Here is a 16,855-nt window from a genome sequence, read left to right on the forward strand (position 1 = left end):
TAAAAATATGAAGGAATCAAGGTAGAGGAGAGAAAGGTTTAATGGAAGGAAACATAACTATAGCTTATAGAATAGACCATGTGCGGAGTTTAGGCTATCATGGTAGCCTATGGTAGAATCTACCTTCTCCAGATCACTGAGATATTACTAGACAAACTTTTATTTCCTTCTAAAATCAAACATTTATTGAGCACTCACAGCGCACCATCCATTGAGGACAGTGTGTACTATACATTAGGTATTTGACAAATGTTTTAGAGGGAGGGAGGGAAGGAAGCAAATAAGGTGGGGAAGGGAGGAAGAGAGGGAGCGCAAGATATGGCCTAACAAATTCTGAATTTGGCTCAAAACCCAGGAAAGTTTGACTTTATAGGAAGTTCCTTAAAAGAAGCATGTAGACTGTTAAAGCAGGTTCTCCAGAAGGGTGATGCTCAGTGAGTGCGAAGTTCATGGTGTAGCAACACTAAGGCTTCTAGACAAACAAGGCCTTTCTCTATGTAGACAGCATCACTGCAGCAGCCTGCCCCTATACCCCACCCAGGGGACTCCGGGGCCAGGACAAGCCTCACACAGATCTGCTACATCTGTGCCTGCCTTGTGTGAGCAACTCACTCCCAACAGAATATTATTTCTTCCACCAAGTTGGAAACACACTCTAACCTGGAAGTGTGTGTGGTGGTACTGGTCTCTTCCCACCAACTGATATTCTGTGTGAAAGGATGAGCACTGGTATATGGTATAGCATGCATTGCATTGTCTGCGTCTGACCTTGTGCCTGGTCATGTGACTCATGCCTTGGAAAATCAATCAATCACCTAGACATTGGGAAATCTTGAGTTCTAGGATGTTAAGCCCTCTAAATTTATAGGAGTGCTTTCGGTGGCTCCTAAAACCAGTAGGAGGTTGTTGAAGGTAAATGAATTGAAAGAAGCTCTGCTGTTTATCACAAGGACACACGACAAAACAAATATGAAAAAGGGAGAATGATCAAAAAACAAACAAATCAAATTACAGGCACTTGTCTGAGCATTGGGTAACCACCAAACTCCCCTCTTATTCAAGAAGCCACCTTCCAATCATCTAATTTGACACCGGATATCGTTCAAAAGGACTCCATCATTCAAAGAGTGTTGAGAGCAGGTATTTTCAAAACAGAGCAACCCAATGAAAGTCCTTCTTAAGACCCATGTCTCGCAGAGGGTCTGTCCCCTGTAATTCCTAGATGGCTCCTTTCTCTTCCTGTTGGGAGGGGGGAGGAGAAAGAAATGGCTGTCCTTAATTGTTGCTTTGTTTGATTTATTAAATTCAGAATCATTATCTAAAATGGGGGTAATCTCATTAGAACTTAGACTGCTCTATTATTTCTTGGGATGGGGTTAATTTCATATTTGCAGAGTCATAAAGTAAAGAGTCCAGAATCCAATTACAAAGGCTTAATTTCATAGCAACTAAAGAGAAACATTTCTATCATAAAGGAAAATAAATACTGTGCTACTTCGGGAAACGATTTGTCAGGAACTGGGGGCCTAGGAGGAGGGTCTCCATTACTGTCATTCAACTTTGCATGATAATGCATCACCAAGGCTTGCGAGTCGGTGGAAGGGAGTAAATTTAATCAGCTGAAGTCAAAGTAATCAGGCTAGGGTTGACACATTTCAAGAAAGGTCAGCATTAAGCACATTTTCTCCTCCTTAACTCAGTTACCATGTCATCGTCTTGGAGTTAGTATTCCTCCAGCTTGAATCTATAAAATGGATGTCTGCTGCAAAGCGCTAACTACGTTAGGACTAACAGGATTTATTTCACATTCTATTATGTGTTATTCCTCATAATTTTCCATGTGTCATGCTGGAAGACTCGTGAGGTAATGTGATTAAGTACAGAGTTGAACAGCTAAATGTATATTAGCAGATCAATCTGAATTTGTGCATAACCCAATCACAGTCCCACTGACAGTGGAGAGGAAATTCATTTGCTTACATTATTCTTTAACTCAATTATCATTTGCCAGGATTAGGTGGTGAAGTTACATGTGCTTGTGTGTTGGTATGGAAGTGCCACACCACTGAATTTTGGAAACAACTGCCCAAAGTTGGGTGTTTCTGAAGGATTTCTCTCCTCCAAAGCAGCTGGCTGACTGTCTCAGGGAAGGGAAGTGAGGGTCACACCTGGATATGGAGGCATGTCAGAGATGGCAAACCTTGGGGGGGGGGAGGGCAGAGGGTACTGCCTTTGAGGTCACCCCACTCCATCACTTCCCCCCGTCCTACATCTGACTCATTTTGCAGGCACAGTGTTTTGGGCAGCGTACACACTCAACTTCTAAAAAGGGAGATCCAGCCAGAAAGAACTAATTTTCCATCTTTCTAAAGTTCCAGTGGATTCCCAAGATGTTTAGAACAAAAGATTCCATCTCAGACTCCAGCAAACATTGGATAGTCACTCACATGACTCAGTGGTGGGCCAGTCAGGAACAGCCCCATGTCTCCCCACCACCCACTGGAGCAACAACGTGTCTACAGCCCTGGTCCTGGGAGAGCCCTAGCAGCTCCAGGCGCCACCCCCAACCGCCCAGCAGTAACTTGGCACCCAGCAAGAAGATGGCACATTGAACACAGGGTATGACTTTGTTAAATAAGCTTACACAGTGTTAATCCCTTGATAGCGAGATTCTGAAATGATATTAAATCTGTAAAACACCAGAAAGACTTTACATTGCTAATTCTAGAAATTCAGTCCTATTACCCAAGGGCTGACACTCCAATAAGGTGCCTCTGGGCCGCAGAGTAAATAAGGTGAACTTCTCCTGAGCAAAGCAGGGTACTCTATAACGGACACAGAAACATTCATTCTCTCCAAGCAAAGTAAAGCCAAAACTTTCCTCTCTGTGGATCTGTTTAACTCTCAATATGAGAAACAGATGGGGATTCCAATGATTCACCCACCAGGAAACCAAAGTCCTGACTACTTTGGTCATGCCTTCTCTGTTGCTTATCAGCATAAAACTCGTGTGAATCAGGCTGAAGACAGACATGTGAGAAAAAAATGTAATAACGAGCATGCTAAAGAGGAAAGATCCCTAGATTTTAAGTCACTAGTCTTAGATTCAAGCTCAACTCACAATTTTTATTAGACGCTTTCTGGACATGTCCCTGCTGGAACATTAAGACTGGACCACATGAAGCTCAAGTTATCCCGAGCTGTAAACTGTAATTCTTGATATCTCTCTCCCTTACTCTCCCTCCCATGGCCCTCTCAGTCCCTTTACCTCACATGATCATGGGACTCTAGTATCTTTCAAAAGACAGTTAACTTTTTGTTTCATATAAGTCCGGTTTTATTTCATATAAAACTGATTTCTTTGGCTCTATAACTAAACCACTGTTTTGGTTTGGGTCATCTGTGAAATGCATGGTAATTATGGTCATTCTGACCCTTTTGGATCGGCTTCTCGTGACGCTTTGGCCATGCCAAGCACGCAAGCTCAGGCCACGTGATGATGGGAACACACATGTCGGACAATCACATGACAGTGACTGGCTCTGTGGAGAAACAAGTAGGTAAAAGAAACCGAGCGCCATCCTCTAAATGTTAACATGGTTTTGTACAGAAATAGTCATGGCTGAGTAAGCCCACTGGTTTAATTTTGGAAGTCAGAACAACTCCATATTTTTTTTAAACTTCACCGATGATCAAGGGTAGTATGTCACCGAGACACGAGTGTGTGTTGTGCACAGGGCTGTGCTGCACGAGTACGTGAGAGGCCCCCGGGGGGTACTTGCATTTACATCTGCTCTTCTCTTCAACAGGACATACCAAAAGAGAGGGAATTTTAAAATACGTGTTAAGGCCACAAAGACAAAAGGAATGGAAAAGCAAGAACAACAAAATTGTAAGGCAGAAGGGATGGTGGTGAGGGCAGGTGCTATCGCTTTAACTGTGTTACGATTATTTGATGATCCCCAACAATGTTACAAAAACAAAATACACTCATCTTGGTTACCCACAGTGACACCCCAGTTTTACTCCTCCCCCTCTGTCCTCTGTGGCCAGGCCTCTGCCTGCCCCTTACATCCTCGTCCCAGCTCCAACATCCTCCTCTGCAAGCCTTCCTCAACATGCGGGGCAGCATCGGCCTCTCCTACTCCTCTGCTCCCGTGGCTAAGCCTGCGCTCACTACCTTCCAGGGCACGACCACAGTGCATCACAATGATGGCTCTCTTCTCATGAGCCCCAGTCGCTGTGCGTCCCAGGCACTTGGCCGCTAGCGGGTAGACACTCACTAAATGCTGCTCAACTAAACAAGGCAGCTGCTTGGCCGCCACTAACTCAGACTCCACTTCCTCAGTTGACAGTGTTGCTGTGAGGTAGCTGCCCAGCCAGACTACCTTTCCTGGCACCCCTCGTATCCAAACGAGTTGTGCCCAAAGAAAGTTGGACAGACGCTCACGTGTGCCAGGTGCAGGCCTGCAGAACACCTCGTGCAACTCTTCGTGCTCCTTTCTTTGTCTCCTGGCTGGATGAGATGCCCAGGTGACAGCTGTCCCTGAACGGTGTCCCCCTCCACCACTGATTGAACCGGACAAAGGAAAGAAACTCCCCATGTGTCAGGCTGCTGAGGATGTGGGATTTCTCTGTGATAGCAGCTAGTGCTACCCTACCCGGACAATACAGTGACCGAGGGAATGCCTGCGCAAATGCCGATCACCGACTACCTATCCGTGGGAAAGCCCATCACAAAGGAAGCCTTGACGTCACCTGCAGAAGATCCAGCTTCAGCTGCAGCTCCCCTTGAGTGGATGAGCACAAAGCACCCACAATGATGCTCATGTACTCCTCGGCGTTGATGACTGAGAGCTGCTCCAAGATGCTGAGTGAGGCTTCCCGGTACCACTCATCATCCAGGAAGATCTTGATGAAGGGCACCATGCCGTGGTCTTTCAGGACAACTGCAGACCAGACAGACAGTATGGGGCTAGAGCAATGGGGCCTCGGCACCTTAGTTTTAATGACAAGAAAGCTTTCTCTTACAACATCCAAGTTTGTTTTGTTCCCTTTATATGCATGTCCTCTGCCCACTACAAACTCTTTTTTTTTTTTTTCAAAATCCAACCCACTGTTAAAATGAGAAGAGGAAAAGAGAAGCTGAAGCTGTGGAGCAATTAAAAACAAACAAACAAACAAACAAAAACAAACCAAACCAAACCAAAAAAAAAAAAAAAAAACCTGCTTTTTTATTCAATGAAAATTCTGCTTTTGAAATTTTTTTTCAAAAAATTTTTCAGTAAATTTTTTTTTTTAGAAACCTACCTAATACAAACTTTAACTAGGTAATACCTCTGTCCTTTATTGCCACTTAATACCCTAACCCAGGGCCAATGGCAATTCTCTCTCTTTTCTGCCAAAATTCTTACTGAAAACAAACCAGAATTGAAGTTATGAACATACTTAATTCTGAGCTAGTTTCCTGGACTGGGCGGATTAAAGAACTTTGACTAGTGGTATGCTTTTGTTTAAAAGTAATCCTAAGAATTTCTTCTGCAGGATTGATAGTTGGTGTGATCATGTGTGGAAATAAGAACTAGGAAGTAACTGAATCAAGTGGCATGATGTGGATTTGAGCTTGTTGACTCCGTGAGACAGGATCTCTCCACTTATGGGCCAGGTAGCCCTACATGGAAATCACCTTGGAAGCCTGTTTTAAAGTAGATTCCTGGGGTGCCTGGGTGGCTCAGTCAGTTAAGCATCTGACTCTTAATCTCACAAACTTGAGTTCAAGCCCCACACTGGGCTCCATGCGGAGCATGGAGCCTACTTAAAAACAAAAAAAGTAGATTCCTGAGTTCTACCTTGACCTGCTATTAATTAAATCTCTGGGAGTGAGCCTAGGAATATGCATTTTAACCAGTACCTCCAGAGAATCTTTTATAGTCTAACAATAGAGACTCTGCATATGAAATAATCATTCACATTTGGTATCGTTGATCTATGAGGGGTTCAGATAAAAACATCCCAAATCATCAAACCTACTGATGTCCCTTTGTTGATACATCTGCTTCATAACATAATATATACACATGCATAGTTAATGCACCTATTTAAAAAAAACAACACGGAAGTCACATGATCTTGGGAAGCTAAAAGTGTTTTGGATGGATGGAGCTACTAAGTTCATCATGGGCTGGAAGCCTCTTAAAAATGATTAGTTTCCTGGGCGCCTGGGTGGCTCAGTTGGTTAAGCGACTGCCTTCGGCTCAGGTCATGATCCTGGAGTCCCTGGATCGAGTCCCGCATCGGGCTCCCTGCTTGGCAAGGAGTCTGCTTTGCCCTCTGACCCTATCCCCTCTCATGTGTTCTCTCTCATTCTCTCTCTCTCAAATAAATAAATAAAATCTTTAAAAAAAAAAATGATTAGTTTCCTTTACCTATATTTTACAATTCCGATTTTTTTAAAAAGCACCTTAGTTGGTGAAGCAGGATATTGATAGATTTTACTTGAAAGAGGTGGGGAGCATTCTGTGGTCTCATAAATTTAGGGTATCTCTTTAGGATATCTCTATCCCAACTTTATTTAGCAACCTTAAAAGTAAAATCTGTCAACCAAGATGTCTACGAATTTACTGATGATCACTGGACATCAACCAGCAAATGGACATTGGCCACAGCTTTAGTGTTGGTTATTCCTTGGATATAACCTTGAAACACTGACATAAATCACCGGAGACAGTTGATGTTTTACCAAGCAGTGACAAGATGAGTTTGGTACCATCCTTACCTGCATTCCGTACTGAGCCTCTCAGAAGTGTGACTACGGTTCTCAGCATCACGCAGGTCAATTCTCTCTCTGTATCCTGAACACCAAGCGTGGAGTCTTTGTTTCCTGCTGTATTTAAGAAGCAATAAATAAAATCTTAAGTACACATAGTATGACCCCAAATCTCTGATTCCATTAGTTTTCTATACTCTTAAGGGAATGAGAATATAATGCTTCTATTATAAGGGAGCATGCATCCCAATTCAGAAGAAGTCACCCTATAACTCCTTATAGCCATGGATCTCCAACTTAAGCACATCAAAATTCCCTGGAGGGCTTGCTAAAATCCAGAAGCTAGAATTCCTCCCCAGAGTTTCTAGCTTAGGAGGTCTTAGGTGGGATTCTATAACGGCATTTTTTTTAAAGTTCCCATATGATGCTGATGGAGCTTCTCTGAAGACCACTCTTTGAGAACCACTACTCTATATAATGTCCAAAGCCCTCCCCTTTGACTTCCCTTTGGACAGTTTTATATTTTGCCATTCATGCCTGGGATGGAGGACTGCCAGCTCACACATGTGGTGTGGAGAGGCCTGACAGATTCTGGAGCGGATGGGTGTTTCCAGTAGATTCATGAGGGCAAACCAGGCCTGTGTGTTCACTGTTGAGTCCTGAGTGCCAGAAAAGTGCCTGACACAAGAGGGAAGCCCAATACCTATTTGGGGAATGAATGAATGAATGCATGAATGAATGAATGAAGGTAGAGTTCATTAACCAGGAGACAAATTATCTAAGAAGAATAAGAAACAATAGAAACACTAGACACTGTAACAATAGAAACATAAATAGTGTTATAACATTATAACAATAGAAAGCACAAATTAAGACTGGATACATCAGCTCACAAAAGAGTTCCAGTTCTGCTGGGAATGGTCATAGGTCCGGGGATTGGATTTAAAAGGAAATTCAATAGCAGGCTGCTGAGAAGCAATACACAATAAGGTAACACAGAAACATTAAACAAAAAGACTATGCAAAGGGCAGCAGAAAAAAGCACATGGGAAAATGGTCTCCAAGGCCCAGCCCAGAGGCCCAGATATGTAAAGCTGGGAGCTCCTCATCCTCAATTTTGACCCGATTTGCAAACACTCCCAGGGAGATGTGAGTCCTTCCTGGCCTCCCAAAGGTACCTGTCTATCTCAGTCCTCCATGCAGTACCACAGAGGCCACAGGGGAGAAGACAACTAACATTTCTGGAGCACCCGTGATGCTCCAGGTGCAGCAGGAAGACCTTCCCAGTACTTCCTCATTTAATGCTGACCACATCCTTATGATGTAAACATTCTTGCACCCATTTAACAGAGGAGGAAAGCGGCTCAGAGAGGTTAAGTAACTTGCTTAGGATCACTCAGCTCGTAAGGATCATGACCAGGATTCCCATCCAGGGCTGTCTGGCCCCAATGCCCACACTCTCTCCCTCAGCTTCTTCCCCTCAATCAGGCCCAGGGAACAGACAAGACGGATGACGTTAGCTTGAGTCTGAAGCCCAATTCCCAAAGCAGCCAATGGCTAGAGAGCCCTCAGCCCCTCCCAGCCAGTGCAGAAGGAGAAAAGGCCAAAAGGTGGGAAGAGGTAAGTGGCTGGATTCAGTGTCCGAGTGTGCGTTCTCTAAGCTGAAAGCCCAGAGGGGCAGGTACAGGAAAGCCAGGAAGAACTGGGAAAGGAGTTCTCATGCCCTGGCTCCTATCCGCAGGTTGGTGGAGGTGGGGATCATGGACAAACCACAGCAGGGTGTGTGCATGGGGCATGGTCAGGCAGTGAGAGAGCCCAGGCCAGCACTCCCGCCTGGACAGAAGGGAGCCTGAAGTCCCATGGGGGCAGCAGAGGCTGCTGAGGTTGAGAGCCCAGGGCCAAGGTAGGGGTGAAGGGATGTTGCCAAGGAGCCACAGGTGCCAGAAGGACCCAGAAGTGGGACAAGACTTGGAGGGGGAAGCCAGGCAGCAATGATCACTGCTCCAGGTGGGAGATTGTTGGGCCTGATAGCACTGAAAGGAGGCTGTGTACCAGCTGACCCTCCCCAATACACACACACACACACACACACACACACACACACACACACACACGTCCCCCACCCTCTGCCCTGCCAGAGCCCCAGGACTCTCTGAGCTCCCTTGCCCCCCTGACGTCTCTCCATCTACATACTCAGACACCATCCAGTGCAGGACATATCTGCAAGCTGAGAATTCATCAGGCCTGAGTTAGCCCCATGAGTCTGTTTAAAGGTACACCCATCCCTCTGGCCTCTTCCTGGGGAAGATCAGTCCAGTTACAGGAAATAGAGGGGCTGCCTGCTCTGCAAAGCCACATGCCCCTTGTCCAACCCTCATGGTGCCAGGTGACATGGGCACGCTCACTTTTCCTGTTACATTGATGGGTGGCAGAGTGGCACGCAGACCCCCCAGCCTGCTCCCCCTACCCCTCCCGACACTCCTGGGAGGCACCTGACTTCCTCAGGATCTTGGCCCGCTTCCGCAGCTGGGCCAGCAGCAGGCCCAGGAGACCGGAGTCCCGGAAGATGTCAGTGAAGAGGAGGTCCCTGCCGACTATCCTGAGGACACTCTGCAGGGCCACAAGGGTGCAGGGCGACTCAGGGCTCTCCTTGATCAGGCACTGCACCTTCCGCAGGATCTCGTGGGGCACATAATGCAGCTCGAACACCAGGGCCTCCAGCAGCTGGAAGAAGTGCTTCTGCACTGGGGCTGCCTTCAGGGGCATGATCTCCACAAACTGCGAGATGGGCTGCAGGGTCCACTCCAGCAGGAAGAAGTTGCGGGCATTCCAGGCCCACATGGTCCTGATGGCTGCCAGGACTTTGGTGCAGAGGACGGGGTTGCTGGCTTTGTGGAAAACATTCTGTAGGACTTGGAAGGCCTGAAGATTCTTAACGGTCACCCCTGAAGAGGAAAGAAGGAATAATCCTGCAGGTCATTTCTCCTGCCTGTGCCTAGAAACATGTGCTTGCATTGCCATTAGGAAATACCATTTATAGTTTCTATTTTCCAGCTCCTGTGGCTAAGTGTCTATCAGAAGTCCAGAAAAGCCAGTTGCCCAGAGTGTGAGTAAGGCTAGAGTTGCACTGTCCAAGACGTGGTGGCTCACAGAGCCCTGGAAATGTGGCCACCCAACTGGGACGTTCCATAAGTGTAAGAACAGACACCGGATTTCTAAGATGTAGCACAAAGAAGGCCCCAAAACGCCATTAACAATTATTTATATTGACCGCACGTTGAAATGGTAGTATTTTGGATATATTAGGTTAAATAAAATATATTATGAAAAATAACCTGTTTCTTTTTATTTTTTTAAATATGGCTACTAGGCCATTTAAAATTATGTGATATGTCTCGCATTATATTTCCTTTGGGCAGCGCTGGGCTGGAGGGTTGGTTTTAATCAATTAAAATCAAATGATGTTAAAGATTACTAAGCAAAGTCAGTTTCATTTCTAGCCAAGCGGCTAAACAGAAACACCTTCAGAAGCCATCCCCTCCTTTCTCTCCAGCTCAAGGGTGAAGCCTCATCTTCTCTTGCTCAGGAGACACTCCATCAGAGAACACCCTGCCTCAAGGCCTCCCTGCCTCAGACCCCAGAGATGTTCCTGAAACACCACACTCTGGTCTGTTCCTGTGTCTGTGTCCATTTCCCCAGACTCACCCGGACGTTTGCAGTCCCCACGTCTTTCCTCAGGCTGTACTTTCTGCCTTTGAACTTTATCCTCTTCCTTTCTACCTGGGCGATCCACTCTGAGCCTTGAAACCCCACTTGAATGGTTCCTTCTGGGCAGAGTTTCCTGACTAACCCAGACAGACCCGACCCACCTGCCTGGTGTCACCACTGTCCCTGATGCATTTATCAGCCAGTTACGGAGGAGATTATGATTCAGTGTATGGGTGACAGTCTCTACAGAGACATTTGAGGGAGCAGATACCTGCCTGGTCACACTGGTGTCTCTGCAGCACGGAGTTCATCAAGCAAGTAACCAAAGAGCTGAGGAGGCCCTGTCTCTGAGCCTGGGTGGCTGCCTTGGGGACATCAGAACTCATATATGAGCACACGTTGCAGAGTTAAGTCACGGCAGAGGTGGGGGTGGAGGCTAGAGGCTCCCTCCATTACCTGAGAGGGTCTTTGCCTTTAGTAAGCAAACATTTCCTCTAAGTCCCACCAAGACATCTAAAAAAAAAAATTCTAAAAAGGGGAGATTTAAAACCCATAGGTAATCTCCGCAAAGGCACGACAGAATCACTGACAGGTACCAAGCGTTGAGAAAGACAAGTATCATATGATCTCACTGATATGAGGAATTCTTAATCTCAGGAGAGAAACTGAGGGTTGCTGGAGTGGTGGGGGGTGGGAGGGATGGGGTAGCTGGATGATGGACATGTGGGAGGGTATGTGCTATGGTGAGCACTGTGAATTGTGCAAGACTGATGAATCACAGATCTGTACCTCTGAAAAAAATAATATATTATGTTAAAAAAAAAAAAGAAGATAGTAGGAAGGGAAAAATGAAGGGGGGAATCGGAGGGGGAGACGAACCATGAGAGACTATGGACTCTGAGAAACAAACTGAGGGTTCCAGAGGGGAGGGGGTGGGGGGATGGGTTAGCCTGGTGATGGGTATTAAAGAGGGCACGTACTGAATGGAGCACTGGGTGTTATACACAAACAATGAATCATGGAACACTACATCAAAAACTAATGATGTAATGTATGGTGACTAACATAACATAATAAAATAAAATTAAAAAAAAAAAAAAGAATCACTGACAGGGTGCCAAGCGTTCGTTTCTTCCCAAAGAGTCAGGAAAAGACCCATGTAGCATTTGTCAGGGTCCAGTGCCAGCCACCACCAGGCCCCCAGAGACAGAAGATGACCCACCAGAAGCCTCGTGATGGAACTTGAAGCCTTCCAGCTGAGGGTACGTGACACTGTCAAACACCTTCAGCTCTGACCTCCCACAGGTCGTCAGCCACACCACCAGGTCGAGGAGCTCCTCCAGGTGGGGGTCCACTTCGCTCTGCGTCAGCCCATCGTACCTGCAGGGACAGATGAGGCAGCCATGTTGGCTCACGGCGCTCCTCACAGGGATGCAGAGGCAATGCCAGACCCCCAGAGGTCTCCACCAGTTCAGCACCAAACAGCAAGGGGAGCACCCTGGATAAAAGTCACTCTGCAAATGTCAGCCTTAGGTGTAAGGACATACAGTCGGAATATATAGAAACCTGTGAAGAGCTAAGCATTTGCTCACGGGAAGGCTGCTTCCTGTGCCTGAACCCACCCCAAAAGACATGCACACCAGCAGAGCAGGGGCAGCCCCAAAATGAGAGATTTAATATTTCAAGTGGGCAAACAAACCTCTTGGGAAGTAATCAAACTTTATTAGACTTCCTTATGTTTATGTCAAGGTTGAGTACTATTTTCATTCTTAGCTACTTATGTGTAGGTGGGCTACCTTTCTCTTCTTGTGGAGGAAGGTCTGTCTCTCTCTCTGAAATCTTATTCCAGCTCTGCCATGTCAAGAGCAAAGGTGCTTGCAGTATGACTTCAGGTAACGCAGGAAAAAAAAAATCCAATGAGCTGAGATGGGTCCTTCCTGACACTCCCCGGATCAGGCTCATTTCCCCCTCCTGGCTTCCACAAGAATTCTGGAGAAAACCAACCACCCAGTTAACAGAAGAAATGTCTAGAAACTGCTATGCTGCTGACCTCTTGGGAGCAATAGCAAGTTGGTCATGATCCAGACCAGTGTAAAACCTAGCAACCCCACAGGAACATTTATTCATAGCGTCCCTTTGGAGGAAGGCCCTCAAGGTGTTGTCATCTAGTCACATTCTTTTGGGGCTTCAGCCCCCTCAACCAACTGTCCCTTCTAGACTAGAAACCTGACTCTGCAGTCAAGTCTGTGAAGCACAGTGGGAAGCCATACCCCACAGATGAGAACGGCTTCTCATATTCACAGGGCAGAGCGCAACGGAGTATATGTGGCCCTGCCCTTAAGCAGCTTCCCCAAGAGCAATGGAGAAGTTGGAACAATCAAGGTATTTCTTTGATTTCCATCTCTTGTCTTATCCATCCCTGGACCCAACCTGAAAATGACACGGCAAGTGAGAGTGGAGGAGATGAGTCCTGACCCAGCTCAGTGGTATCTTCATTTGGGCTTCTCATAGTCAAAGATTTGAGAGAGAGAAGGTAGTTCATTTGGGAGTTGAACCAAAAACTTCTGCTAGTGGAAAGAGTCTGTAAGAAGAAAGGGAAGGGAGCCAGGACAGGAGCATTGTCAGGTAAGCACCCTGTGGGGCAACGGGAGTGTAACACTCCTGGGGGACTCTGGGAGGCGGGGTAGAGATGTCCCACCCAAGGGGCGTATTGCTGGGTATTTATACATCAGCTCCTGCCAGTCCTCGGCTGAGGGCTGCTTCTGGGGGTTGTTGACTCCTCAGCACTCCTTCCAGCCCCCAAGCATGTAGGCAGAGCTGGTTACAACCGTCCCAGAGAGCCCTCCAGCACAGAAATGTGTGTTCTAATAGGCAGCTGGCAAGCCAGTGGGCATGCGTGTGGTATGTACCACCAAATAAACTTGGTAATTCCCCATCCATTCTCAAAGGAACTGGCTCCCAGACCCTGAGGCACCTTGAATTATTTTTGCAATAAAAGTCTCTCTGGCCATGCTCTATGGAAATTTGTGCTTCAGAAGACATTCAAAGAAGCCTCAATATCTGTCTTTCTCCAAAGCCCCCCAAATGATACTGAGGACCTACACTTTGGCAGTTTCTTCCCCACCAAGGACAACCACTCACCGCAGTAACACTTTGAGGAGCAGAGGGTAGCCCTCCCCATTCTCGAACTCTAGGAACAGCGCGGAGGAGACAGGGTAGGAGTCCTTCACAAAGCCCAAGATGAGGTTCACTGCCTCGCTCACCTCAGGAGCGGGGAGGCTGTCCGCAAGCTTGGAGAGGTTCTGAAGGGAGAGTTTGATGCAGTCCATGGCTGCCGGAAGAAAACAACCCTGTTGAGTTAGGAGGCCGTAGCTTTTCTGCCACAGTCCTTGGCTTCCCGCCCTCCTTTCAACTGTATGTATCAAGATGTAAATGAGAATTAATTCGAAAACACTTTTCTGCTGGGTCTTGAGTCAAGGAGTCTCCCGCATGGGAAGTACAATCCCAAGAGCCACATGCCGCAGACCCAGACGGAGAGTCAGCGAAACAGGAAGAGGAAGGGAGCGTCTTAGCCGGCTGCCCCTAATTCCCAGCATGCAGGGGGCAGGAGGGGCGGGTCCATCAGGTCGTGAGCTGCACGATGCCGGAGCTGGGCACTGAGAAAGACCTTCTTAAGGAAGCATCTCCGGAGATGCGCAGAGATGAGCCTGATAAAAAGTTCGGGGAAGGATATAGGAGTACGTAAGAAGGAAAGGGACCAAAAGATGGTGTGTTTCCACTACTAAAGTACCCAGGCGTTTGGCACCCAGAAGTGTGGGCCACAAGGGAGGGGGAGGAGGGCAGGGCCAGCTCGTGTGTGGGCCCTGGTCCTCGGACTTGCCCATTACGGTTACCCAGAGCTGTGAGAAGCCAAGGGGAGATTTGAGTCAGAAGAGAGATGTCACTGGATTTGCATTTCAATGGATCACTATTTTTAGAGCTCTTTCACAGGGCGAAGACTCTTCTGAGTGCCGCGAAAGACACCCCAGTGGATCAGGAAAAATGTCCACTTGATAACACGTGCTGTGTTCCTCAGCTGCAAGGCTTCAGATGCCCCCAAAGTCTGCACGACGGGCAGGTCAGCCCCAAGAGCTGCGGGCTTGGCAGGTAACCACCAGGCCAGCCCTTTCTTCCAGACCTTCTCTTCAGCCTCTACACCTAAGGAAACTACCCATTCTGAACCTAAGGGAGTCCTGGGCTCCGTGCTCCAGGCGGTAGGCTCCCCACCAAGGTGAGAATTTTCTTTTCTGGTTATTGTCCTGGACAGCTAACAGTAATGACACAGTGAGAGACCCCTGCCACCAATGCACGCAGCTTTTTCTCAGGGATCTGACTCCAGCCTATGGGGGTTACCTGGGCTGCTGAGCATCTCAGGCCCAGCTCAGCTTGGGGCCATTACTGACTGCTGGGCCCTGGCCTTACCGGGAGCCTTGAATCCCTAACCTGGGGCTGACATTTGGTCCCGGGCTCAGTTACAGTAAGGCAGCGGGCTTGTTGAACTCTCTCAGCTGTCAGCAACTGACTCCCCCTGTTACGGGAGGCCCCAGAAAGAAGACAAATCACAGGGCAAGGGTTTACTATCCCTATTTTACAGATAAAAGAACTGAGGCACATAAGCACTTAAGTGCTCAAGGTCATTCAGCGATGAGAACAGGAGGACAGAGCTGGAGTCCACAGCCCAGCTGTCTGGTTCCAGAATCTATGGCCTTAACCCCTATATATGCTGCCCAGAGCAGAGCCGAAAGCACTGGTTTGGACATTTCTGGGTTTAGAATGTGATTTCTCCTGTTTGTGAGTTAGGGAGCTGGGCAAGTTCTTCCACCCTGTCTCCTTTTCCCCCTTTACCAAATGGCATTAATATTCATCTCAAAGACACAGATGAGATAATACACAAATGGGCCCAGCACGGTGTCTGTTTGATAGCATGTGTGCAGTAAATGAGTTCCCCTTTCCTTTCCTCCTCCAATGGAGCACCAAAATAAATAAGAAATGCACTTTTGTAAAGGAAACCAAGCAAAGGGGCATCTACTGGGCATAGATGGGCATCCGTGAAGACCTTGTTTGTCCATCTCTTTTTTGGTTCCAAGGTCTCACTGTAGAAAGTGGGCCCACATCCCAGCCCTGGTCTCCTGGGGTCATACCCTGCAGGTACTGAATGATGCCGAGGTTGTGGGCTTTGGAGATTGCCCTCAGCACACAGAAGGTGGGCTCCTTCCAAAAACAGCAGCTGTGTTCCCGAAGACAGGTAGTGGCAATCACTAGAGATTGGAGCTCATTTCCTGATAGAAGTCTCTCCAGCCCCTGAGGCTCACTGCAAATGTTCAGCAACATCTGGGAAAAAAAAAAAGATGCCTGGTTAGGAAGCCTCCTTCCTGTAACAGATTTCTTCCCTACTTTTCCAGAGCTCAGAGGCGTATGTCTCAGTGCAAAGGATGGGTTGTATGGGTCACACTCTGCCCCAGAGCATCATGGTCAGCAATACCACCTAGAAAAGGGTGACAGGGCGTGGGCTAAAGTTTGCAGTTTACCCTTTCCAATTCAGAATAACAAAGAAGGGTTTGACTTAGAGAGTTGTCCTTTTACATAGAAGTGCAGGAAGAAATGTCATCAAAAGTTAAAGTATAGAATTAATAGGACCCATGGCTATTTAAAAAGAGATGTGCTCCGGGGCACCTGGGTGGCTCAGTTGGTTAAGCGTCTGCCTTCAGCTCAGGTCAAGATCCCAGGGTCCTGGGATCAAGCCCCACATCAGGCTCCCTGTTCAGCAGGGAGTGTGCTTCTCCCTCTCTCCCTGTTCATGCTTGCACTCTCTCTCTCAAATAAATAAATAAAATCTTTAAAAAAGAGAGAGAGATGTGTTCCCAGATCCCTGGTTGACACTCAAACCCTACTTCTCATAAGATCATGAGCCTCATCCTATAACTTCCTCTCTGGGCCCCGTGCCTCCTCCCCACCAGTCTCCCTATGGCTACCAGAGGGCCTTCTGATACCTTCCTGCCGCTTGGGGCAAATCATGGCTCCCAGAGTTCTGTGCAGACTAGCCCCACCTCCTCGCACCTGTGATTGTGTGCAGCCCTCCCTCTGGCTCTGGGTGGTCTAACTGGATCTCCTTCTAGTTCGGCAAATATGAAGAGCTCCTTCCATCTGAATCTATTAGCCCCTTCTGAGCACAGTGACAGAGTCCAACCTGGACAGCCACAGAGCTGGGCTCCAGACCCCATCTGCTGGCCTCCCCCGCAGGTGGGCGTGGCCATGTGACCCTTGGCTTGGACAACATTTCTGCTCTTGTCCCCTCCCCTCCCCCTTCACACGTCTGCTACCACCTTCAGCTCTGGGTCAATG

The 16,855-nt window shown here is 47.5% G+C and overlaps 1 protein-coding gene across 11 annotated transcripts in view; it reads right to left on the bottom strand.

Moving 5' to 3' along the window:
- WDFY4 (WDFY family member 4) overlaps positions 1 to 16,855 on the bottom strand; it is a 286,087-nt gene that overhangs the window by 235,205 nt on the left and 34,027 nt on the right. For 10 of the 11 annotated variants that reach the window (XR_004920734.2, XM_036103143.2, XM_036103144.2 and 7 more), the window contains 6 exons: positions 15,655 to 15,844; positions 13,616 to 13,805; positions 11,697 to 11,854; positions 9,259 to 9,711; positions 6,776 to 6,883; positions 4,759 to 4,949 (listed from right to left, as the gene is read on the bottom strand). Coding sequence is in view for 10 of the 11 variants with exons in the window: in XM_036103143.2 (XP_035959036.2) it covers positions 4,759 to 4,949; positions 6,776 to 6,883; positions 9,259 to 9,711; positions 11,697 to 11,854; positions 13,616 to 13,805; positions 15,655 to 15,844 (1,290 nt within the window). In the remaining variant the exon portion in view is untranslated. Of the gene's footprint in view, positions 1 to 178; positions 1,240 to 4,758; positions 4,950 to 6,775; positions 6,884 to 9,258; positions 9,712 to 11,696; positions 11,855 to 13,615; positions 13,806 to 15,654; positions 15,845 to 16,855 lie in introns of those variants that run through there. The other variant, XM_036103149.2, reaches the window with a different exon arrangement.

This window comes from Halichoerus grypus, chromosome 7, assembly GCF_964656455.1.
Source record: "Halichoerus grypus chromosome 7, mHalGry1.hap1.1, whole genome shotgun sequence".
NCBI classification, from domain to species: Eukaryota; Metazoa; Chordata; class Mammalia; order Carnivora; family Phocidae; genus Halichoerus; species Halichoerus grypus.